The sequence below is a fragment of the Alligator sinensis genome, unplaced genomic scaffold (assembly GCF_000455745.1).
Source record: "Alligator sinensis unplaced genomic scaffold, ASM45574v1 scaffold666_1, whole genome shotgun sequence".
In the NCBI taxonomy this organism is placed as follows: domain Eukaryota; kingdom Metazoa; phylum Chordata; order Crocodylia; family Alligatoridae; genus Alligator; species Alligator sinensis.
In genome coordinates, this window is record NW_005842216.1 from 1,078,556 (window position 1) to 1,088,348 (window position 9,793).

The 9,793-nt window shown below is 39.9% G+C and overlaps 1 protein-coding gene across 1 annotated transcript in view; it reads left to right on the top strand.

Annotated features, from left to right (window-relative positions):
- The window catches only part of LOC102368134 (ribosomal protein S6 kinase alpha-6), a 70,046-nt gene that overhangs the window by 31,456 nt on the left and 28,797 nt on the right, over positions 1-9,793 (top strand). Inside the window, exons 10-15 of the mRNA XM_025208022.1 lie at positions 82-170; positions 1,618-1,682; positions 4,955-5,057; positions 6,661-6,788; positions 7,484-7,609; positions 8,198-8,287. Of these exons, the coding sequence (XP_025063807.1) occupies positions 82-170; positions 1,618-1,682; positions 4,955-5,057; positions 6,661-6,788; positions 7,484-7,609; positions 8,198-8,287 (601 nt within the window). The remainder of the gene's footprint in view (positions 1-81; positions 171-1,617; positions 1,683-4,954; positions 5,058-6,660; positions 6,789-7,483; positions 7,610-8,197; positions 8,288-9,793) is intronic.

Below are 9,793 nucleotides of genomic sequence, written 5' to 3' on the forward strand. Positions count from 1 at the left end.
AGGGAAAGATGTAATCGAGACATCTAAATCCACAGCTTGAAATCAAACTTTCCCACTCTTTTTTTCTTTTTTTTGCTGCAGAGCAAAACTTGGAATGCCTCAGTTCCTTAGTCCTGAAGCTCAAAGTCTTTTAAGGATGTTGTTTAAAAGGAACCCATCAAATAGATTAGGTAAGTTTGTTTTGCCTACAACTCTGTTGAAAGTACAAATAATATAATATGTGAAACTTAATTGTGGACCTAAGCTTAAATTGAATAACCATATCAGACTTCAGTTTTGTCACACGTAGTTGCCCAGAGTAATGTGAATATCCTGGATTTGGATCATCTAGCCCACAGGCCGGATGTGGCCCACCAGGCCATTCTATCTGGCCTGCAGGGCCTCTAAAAAACTTAGAAAATTAATATTTATCTGTCCCTGGCTGCCTGTCATGCAGCCCTCAGTGGCTTGCCAAAACTCAGTAAGTGGCTCTCCACCTGAAATAATTGCCTGACCCTGATGTAGGCAAATCTTAGAGGGAGGCTGTATAAAGATGAATGTCTTGGAAAAATCAGTGATTTCTATAAATCCTGAATGTAGCATTCTATGTAGACCAAGTTAACTGCCTCAGTTCAAGCAGGTGCAGATAAACCGCTATCTATAATGATAGCGTAGGGTGTATGGATTTTCTTTTGCAAGGTGTTTGTGGGTATAGATGCATGTATATTTGGAGCAGTTTTAAAAGGGGAACATTTCTCAAAAGAGGAATAGCTGTTACTTTCTAATTGTAATATGCGGGCAAGCCAGGAACGATACAAATGCAGCATAATTTAAAACTGAATGTACATTCCAAGTGTGTTTGTCCATACGTCCGTACCCTGACCATATCAAATAATCTGGATTTTCAGGAATTGGAACCTGGTGAACTTGTGTGATAGTTTTTCAGTAGTCTGTGCACCAATATTTTAGTACATAGCTACACTTTCTCATCAGCATAACCCATGCTGTTAGTCTGGCAATATCAATAGACTGTCATTCCAGGAAAGAAGCATCTCTGGGACCCTGTATAAATGTATCTTACTCTGGCTCCATCTGTATGCCTCTTTGTAGCTTAATATGGCTTCCCATTTTCCTGTTTTTGCTACTGGCTCTCCAGAGGCACGGCACAGTAGCCTATCATGCTATCCAAATGGCTAGTAATAGTAAAGTAAAACAGTCATAAAGTGCCAAAAACCAGGGGCAGTTTGGGGGGAAAAAATCATTGTATTCCCCAATTGCTTTTTTGGGAGTTTAGCACTAGATTAACTGTTCAATTAGCGACTTGCAGGCAAGCATTGTTGAGTCTTTGTTTGCTGTTCTTATGTGCCTTGCAAACAGGCCATTTTTACATATCATAGTAAAGCTGAACCAAGCCATTTCACCTGTTGAAAAGGGAATTTGAAAAGTGACATGCAATTCCTGTGCATTCTTTTTCAGTTTCTGCATTTAATTATGGACAGTTTCCCAGAGAAACAAAATGTTTAAGTTGATTTCATGCAAAAATTTTAAAAAGGGGGACAAAGTTTCAATGCAGTCTTGTTTAGAGCTTTTGCCCTACACCAAATTGTAAATTCAGCTCTTGTTTTCTGTTAATGTCAGGAGCTGGTTCAGATGGAGTTGAAGAAATCAAGAGACATCCTTTTTTTTCAACTGTTGACTGGAATGTAAGTGCAAAACGTTCTGAATTGAAAATCCTTTTCAGTTTTGCTGTGTTTTGCAACATATCTTTCTATTTGCAGCAAATTAAGCAGGGCACGCTAGACAGCACGTATTGCTGCTGACCATTGTATTTGAAGACTGCATTACTCAACACAATAGTGTTGAAGCTTTTGGTCAAATGATAAAATATGCACTAACATTGGAAATGGTGATTTGAATTGCAGCATTCTACAGTTTTAAAAAGCCAAAGAGAAGAACCTCTTCAGTGAGAGAGAAAAGTTTGTCTGTTCTCAGGCGATGTGTCAGAGCAAATCTTGCAGCATGTGCTCATGTTTTGTGTGCAAGTGATCAGATTATTTTGAGTAGCAGTGTTTGTAGCAGTGTTCGTCAGGGCTACAGATGTATCCTGTGCTGCCTCATTCTCCTGTGCATTAGAATAAAGGATCATCATGGACAAAACCCTTTTTCAGTTTCCCTTAGCTGCCTGTAGCAATGAAATGGAGCCAAGAAAGCCTCTCACACATATTACATCTTTTGAGTTCCAACTTCTCTTTTTCCCCACTAGTGTGATGAAAAGCAGCTATTTCTAGCCTGCTTATTCCTCAGCATGTGTTCTTTCATTTTGATGCTGCAATACAGGTCTGCTGTAAGCAGCACAGACTCCAGCCCATCAGAGTTCAAATTCTTCATTCGATGAGGTTTCATTCCCCTGTTCATACCATGGAAGCCCTAATAGTCATGAGGATGAAGCTGCAATATGTATAAATGAATCTTAGACAACTGTATCTTCCAGAGCTAAGGCCAACAGAAAGAAATTGGCCTCTTGACTTTTAGCATCTATGATATCCAAATAAGTATATGTTGTTATCATTAAGGACCTGCTCTTTGAAGGGCTGGAACTCTTTTGATTAAAGAACTGAGGTACTCTGCTCCTTCAAAGAAAGAATTGACCCCCTGAGAAACAAAGTCTGTTCTTGTGGCCTGCAACTGTGAATACTTTGTAAGAGCATGGTCTACAAAGATATATCTACTCTCAAAGTCCTTTCGCTTTTTGTCTCAGTTTAAAAATAAACAAACAAAAAACTACAGAAAAGGTTATCCTGGGACTTTTGCAAACTTTATCTGTATAGCAACTCTTAAGATACAACTTTGCCTGTCCATCATCACAGTTAACTCTTGTGCAGGCTCTTGTAATCTTGCATCACAGTTCCAGCACAATCCCACTCTGGCTTTGATAAATACACACATGTCCATCTGTTACTTTTTGTTCAGCACTTAGTATGGTTATGTTTCAGGTCTCCAGGGCTCCAAAATCCTTTAGTAATAGAAATAGTAATTCTATTTTTATAAGTGTACCTAGTAATAATAGGGACAAATGCTGGGTCCTTCATCTGGGTAGGAAGAACCCTCACCATATCTATATGATGGGTGGTGGTCCACTGGCTGGCATTGCATCCAAAAGGGACCTAGGGGTGACAATCGACCAGAAGATGAATATGAGCCACCAGTGTGACTAAGTCGCCAACAGACCAAATAGAAAGCTGGTGTGCATCAGCAAATGTGTCTCCAACAGATCCAAAGAGGTGCTCTTCCCCCTCTATTTGGCATTGGTGAGGCTATAGGAGTACTGCATCCAGTTTTGGGCACCACACTTCAAGGATGTGGACAAGCTCGAAAGGGTACAGAGAAGGGCCACCAGTATGATCAAGGGTCTGGGGGACATGGCCTATGAGGAGAGACTTTGGGATCTGGGACTGTTCAGCCTGAGCAAAAGAAGGCTGACAGGTGACTTGATAACTGCCTATAGATATGTCAAGGGAGAACACCAGGACCTGGGTGAACAACTTTTCAGAAAAGCCCCCACCACCACCCCAGGAAGACGCAGACCAAGTTTCAGCTGGACATAAGGAAAAACTTCTTTTCTGTATGGGTAACTAGAATCTGGAACATACTTCAAGCAGAGGTGGTGCTGTTGCCATTTCTAGCGGTCTTTAAGAGGAGGCTGGACAAATACCTTGTTGAGCTCATTTCAGCCCAATTACTTCCTGCCCATGTCAGGGGAGCGGACTTGATGATCTTATAGGTCCCTTTGAGTCCTTCTTTCTATGATTCTGTGATAATAGTGATACTTAGCAAGTGGCCTTTTAATTATAGGGGGCTGAGATTTAAAAGATACCATCTAGAAAATTTCTGTATTTTTCTCAAATACAACATACTCCAAAATATAATATGCTCCTTATTTTTGAAGAGCAGAACAAAGAGAAAATATCTTGTAGTAAGCAACTGAGTTAGCAGCAGCTAAGGAGCCAAGCTTGCTTATTTTTTCTGGTCCCCGTGGATTGCTGAAGGTTTTCACTTCGTTTCAGCTGCTAAGTGGAAGAACTTGCTCTTACCACATTTCTGAAGTACAAATGCACACTCCACTTTACAGCAGCAAGTTTTTGGGGGCAAAGGGGTGTGCTCTATACAATAATTTGGAATCTCGTTGGCTAGTTTCACAATTTTTTTAAAGTTTATTCCATATTTACTTGCATATCACATGCACTGTCTTCCCAAAAATTAACCTTCAAAAATCGGGGTGGGTGTCCTGAGGAGAGAAGCCAATTTCTGGACCGGAATAGAAGCACAGAGACAGTGTAATGACTGGTGAGGAGTCGGCTTCTCTCCAGCCATCATTTAGCAGGGGCTGAGTCCAGTTTTAACCTTCTCACTGTTGCTGCCAAATTGGCAGTAGCTTTTGGCTGAGCAGCCCACCATGACTCTGAACAAAAATTCAGTCTTTCCATAACAAGGTGTTTCTAAAGGCAGGGGGATAGGAGGGGAAAGGTGTGTGTGTGTGTTGCATTTGATAGTATCTTGTGTATAATCAGTTAGGTTTTTGAGGATGGTTAGTTTCTCCTCTTTTTGAATGAACTGCTGCGATATTAGCTTGCATTCTTTTCAGGTCCTACATCTTTGGAACTGGGATGAGCAAGGAAATTAATTGAAGAGAACAAGGATGGTCTAATGGGTAGTAGCTAGGGAGTCCTGCACTTCCTTGACATTTGCATGGAGTTTTGATGTACATTTGTCAGGGTAGGAAGGCTAAATGAGTCTTCTGTTCCTCTTTCCAAATTTGAAAATCTAAATTAGGAGTCCCTAGCACTGATGGGACCCTGTAAAGAGGTCCCTTGTTCTCTATTTCTCATCTACAGAACCTAAGAAAGATTGGGAGGAATGGCTGCAGTAATGTCAGTAACCTGTATTCTTGTTAAATGACTCCTATTTGTTCTTCCAGAAACTGTTCAGAAGAGAAATTCAGCCTCCATTTAAACCTGCTTCTGGAAAACCAGAAGATACCTTTTGTTTTGATCCAGAATTCACAGCAAAAACACCAAAAGGTAATATTTTTTAAGTTATGAAACAGTAAGGGGAACTTCTTATGAAGAGAGCTGGATCTCTTGGTATCTTTGGTCTGGAGATAGAAAATTAGAACCATTGATGATGTGTAGGGAGTTTGTGCAAAGACTCAAGACAGGATATGTACAAACCAGACTTCTGCATGTTAAAAATTAGCAGCCATTTGTTGTCACTTAGCCAGTAGTATGTGTCACCATTTATTTCTCACTTTTTCTTCCTTCTTTTTTTTGCATCTGATTTCTTTTTTGGGCTATGTCTATTTCTACCTGGCTCTGCTGGCAGAACTTCTGGCAGCAGAAAGGAGCCGCCTCCTCCAAGCAGCTGGAACGTGCAAACCCACGTGTCTCTGGGCTGCAAGTGACTCCACTTAGCAACTGTGCTGGCAGAGCAGGAAGTGAAAGTGAAATAGCTTTTCTGGGAGCAAGTAAAGCTCTTCTGCTCTAGAGGGTTTTCAGTATGGGTACATTCAAAATTTTGTCAGGAGAGATGGGAGTTCTTCTGGCAAAACTTTGTTGTATAGACGGACTCCAGAGAAAAAAATCCTTAAGCGGGCATTGTTTTCTCCCATTTCCCACCTTCTAGCAACTGAAGGGTAAAATGGTGGAAGAAAAACAGCTTTTTGCAAACCTCTTCTAACTGGGTGAGAGGGGAGTGGAAACCCAGCATTATTTCCAAATATTTGGAAATAATTAGGTTCAGTTAACTTTTCAGTGTGTATACTGTTTCTTTTGCCGGCTGAATTTGAGCTTATCTTTGAAATGGCAGCATTTTTTTATCGGAAGGAAGGTGTTTTGGGAGACTGGTACAGTCTACTATCACATCATTTTTTGGAGCATTTCAGGTATATTTGGATAAACATTTTTCTCAGACTCATTTTGAAACGCCTTTTAAAACTTACCACACAGTGGAAAACAATTTGTTTCAAAGTTCAGCCCCTTGATAAAGACTTGTAACCATTCAATAACTGTTCATTTCAGTCTTTCCTTTGTTAATCCCCCTTTTACTAGTGCCTATGAACTTTCAATATCTAGTTTATTAGCTACCTTAAGTATAATCAACAATTTGTAGTCCAACATAACTCATAAGCTTACAGATATAGAACTCTATGTCAAATGTGGTATTTATTGAAGATTTTTAATTATCTGTTGTCTTCTTAGATATCTGTACTTCTGTCACCCACACTTGTATGGCACAGCCTTTGAAATAACTAGTTAGCAGAACCCTTGTATGCACCTTTTTCACGTAATGTACTTGAACTTTCAGCTATGAATGAAGCCCAGGGCAGCTGTTTGCATTTCTTGTCCTTAAATAAGTTTTAGAAAGTTTTTAATTTATCTATGTTTGTACAGTATCTTGAAGCTTTGTAAGTAAAATATAAATAGATACTTAGTTCCTTTGTATGTGATATTGTTGAGAGAATTGAAGTGAAAGGTGACAGATTTCTACTCCTGCTACATCCAGTAGTTTAGAACCATTCTACTTTCTTGTATTATCTGTAAAACACTTGGGAAGTGAAATATAATATAAAGAATAGCTTAGGTCGCATCTACTGTAATTCTAATCAAGCATATTTTTAAAAATCAGATTCTCCTGGAGTTCCACCTAGTGCTAATGCACATCAGCTCTTCAAAGGATTTAGCTTTGTGGCAACTACTACTACAGTAGAAGATCATAAAATCTCACCCCTCACCAATATATTGCCAATAGTACAGGTAAAATTTAATTTTGTTCTACATACTTTTAATTGAAATGTCAAAAGCCTTTTTACATTTTAATATTAGACTTTTCTCTTCTCTGTCAGAAATATCCTTATAATATGTATTAAAGGAGTTTGCCCCAAAATCCCATTTGATGTCATGTTAAATTTTCAAAAGACATTTTAAGCTGTAGACAAGTTAAACTGTTTTAGAGAGTACGGATGATTTTGTTAAGAACAAATAATTTCATAGTTTCATAGTTGGTAGGGTCGGAAGGGATCTGAGCAGATCAAGTCCAACCCCCTGCCATGGGCAGAAAAGAATGCTGGGGTCAAACGACCCGGCAAGGTGTTCATCTAGCCGCCTTTTGAAGACCCCCAGGGTAGGAGTGAGCACCACTTGCCTTGGAAGTTGGTTCCAGATCCTAGCCGCTCTGACTGTGAAATAGTGCCTCTTGATTTCTAGCCTGAATCTACTCTCCGTCAAGTTATGGCCGTTGTTCCTTGTTACTCCCAGTAGTGCTCGGGGGAACAGGGACTCTCCCATTGCCTGCTGGTCTCCCTTGGCCAGTTTGTAGACAGCCACCAGATGCCCTCTCAGCCTTCTCTTGTGGAGGCTGAACAGGTTCAGGTCTCATAGCCTCTCCTCGTAGGGCCTACCCTGCTGCCCCCTGATCATGCCAGTTTTTAAGGCCATTTGTATTTTGACAGCAAATTCATGGAAACAGCACACAGTTCACTGAAGTATATGAATTAAAGGAGGATATTGGTGTTGGCTCCTACTCTGTTTGCAAGAGATGTGTACACATAGCCACTAATATGGAGTTTGCTGTAAAGGTAATTGATGTAAATTCTGCTTTAGTATTTGTGTAATCATACAGTACTATATTATACTATATATTAGTTTCTGTCATTTTCTTCTTGGAACAAGATTGTTATCTCTATTACAAAAAGACTTTATGGGGATCTGTGTGATAGTTATTTGAAATGTAATTCTGAGCATGAAATCCAGTTGTGCTGTAAAGATAAAATAAACAGTGCTTCCTATTCCTTTTTCTGGTATACAATAAAAACACAACTGAGATGAGTACCATCTGCAAGGATGAAATAATTTTTAGGTTGCTTTTCAGTGAATTCCATTCTTTATATTAGAGTTGTTTTCAAAATTTGTTTGTAACTATATTAACTTCAAGATTTAAGCAAACAAGTCAGATGAAAATTGTTTATGACTAGTTGTAAAAATGAAGAATGTAGGTAAATAAATCATTAGGACATTAAGTGTATAGTCTAAACTGCCTTCTTTAATGACAAATGTTTTTTTTAACTTGTATTGCATCTCATTTCAAGCATATGTAAAGAATATTTTAATCCATTTTGCCTTAAGAAGTAATTAAACTGGATATTTTTCACAAATTTATTTCACAGATTATTGATAAAAGTAAAAGAGATCCCTCAGAAGAAATTGAAATTTTGATGCGTTATGGACAGCACCCGAATATTATTACTTTAAAAGATGTATGTATCTCTCTCAAATTTGACTGATTTTTATTAAAAACTGTAAATAGGAAAACTGGTTGGATGGGACCCCAAGTTTCTCCTTTCCATTGAGTACTATTTGTTATCGATCTTCTTTGGTCTGTAGAAAGTATTAAGAAGTTAAAGAGTGCAGATATGTGTTCCTCTTCTTAGCTAGTAAATGGAGAACTGATCAAGTGTTTGTTTTATTTTTAAATTTAAGAAAACTATACGTAATGTATATATTTAAAGCTTTCATGGATGCTTTAACGTAATTGATAAATGCTTAATACAGCCTTTACCCATATTGGAAATTTGTGTTTCCTATCCTTATCTTAGATAAGTAGCTAACATATTGATGATCTAATATATTGGAGTGTACCAATAAAGGTGCTCTTGGCCGATACTAGTAGCTGATTATTAACCAGGCATATCAGCTGATACTGATCCGATAACCGATATTTAGTAATAAAGCTTGTCAAATGAGCTTTAGTTCAAGTGGCCCCACCGCCATTTCGGAACACGAGAACATTAATGCAGGAGACACGACGGCACTTAAAGCAGTGTGTCGTCGTCATCCCCCCCCCCCACACACACACTTCTGAAGTGCATGTGAAAGTGCCCTGTGCCAGTTGCAGCCCCTGCCCTTCAACCTCCGTGTGGGGGCAGCTGCCTGAGCCTGAGGCTGTCCAGGGGTGGGTTGTCTCTGGGCACTTTTTTAATGTGCTGCTCCATGAGCCACTCTAATTAAAGCACCACCCGCACCAGGGGAAGGACCCTGCTGCACACAGCGGGCAGGAGCAGCTGCTCCGGCCCCTTCCAGGCTCAGCCCCGGGGGCGCAGACCCCTGAGCACCATGGGCTGAGTCATGCTGGCCTTCCCCACCCCAGTCATGTCTCCAGCATTTGGCACCTTTTACAGTGCCTGCCCCATCCCCAGTCCACGCTGCGCCATTGCCTGGAACATCTCTGCAGCTGTTCCACTCCAGCCTAGTCTGGCCTGCCGGTGAGGGAATGGGGGTGTATCCTGGGCCACCCTGGCTCATGGGAGGGAACCCAGGCACCTGGTGGCCCCAGCATAATTTAATTATCAGAGGACATTATTCGCCAACAAAAGCCAATAGCTGATTAATGTTTATTTTCCTTTTATTGGTGTTGATCCAATAAATAACCAATATACTGGTTCACCTCTAGTAATATAAGGTGGGAAAAAACACTTCACATATCTTTGTTCAAGGTGCCCTTGGCTGAAAATTGCAGGAAAAATAGGAAGTAGTAGTGTGCTTCTTCCTAATGCAACAGGTCTATAGACCAAAACTATTTTAATTGAGTCATAATTTCATAATTCACTATCCCAAATTTTGCAGCATTACACAGAGTTTCTTTACTCCTTAGGCAATGAGGTGCAGATCTTGAATTTCAGAAGTAAACTTCACACTTCCAGTCTGTGCTTTGTATTTGCTATGGTGATTAAGTCCGTCCACTGCCCCACCACTACCTTTCCCTA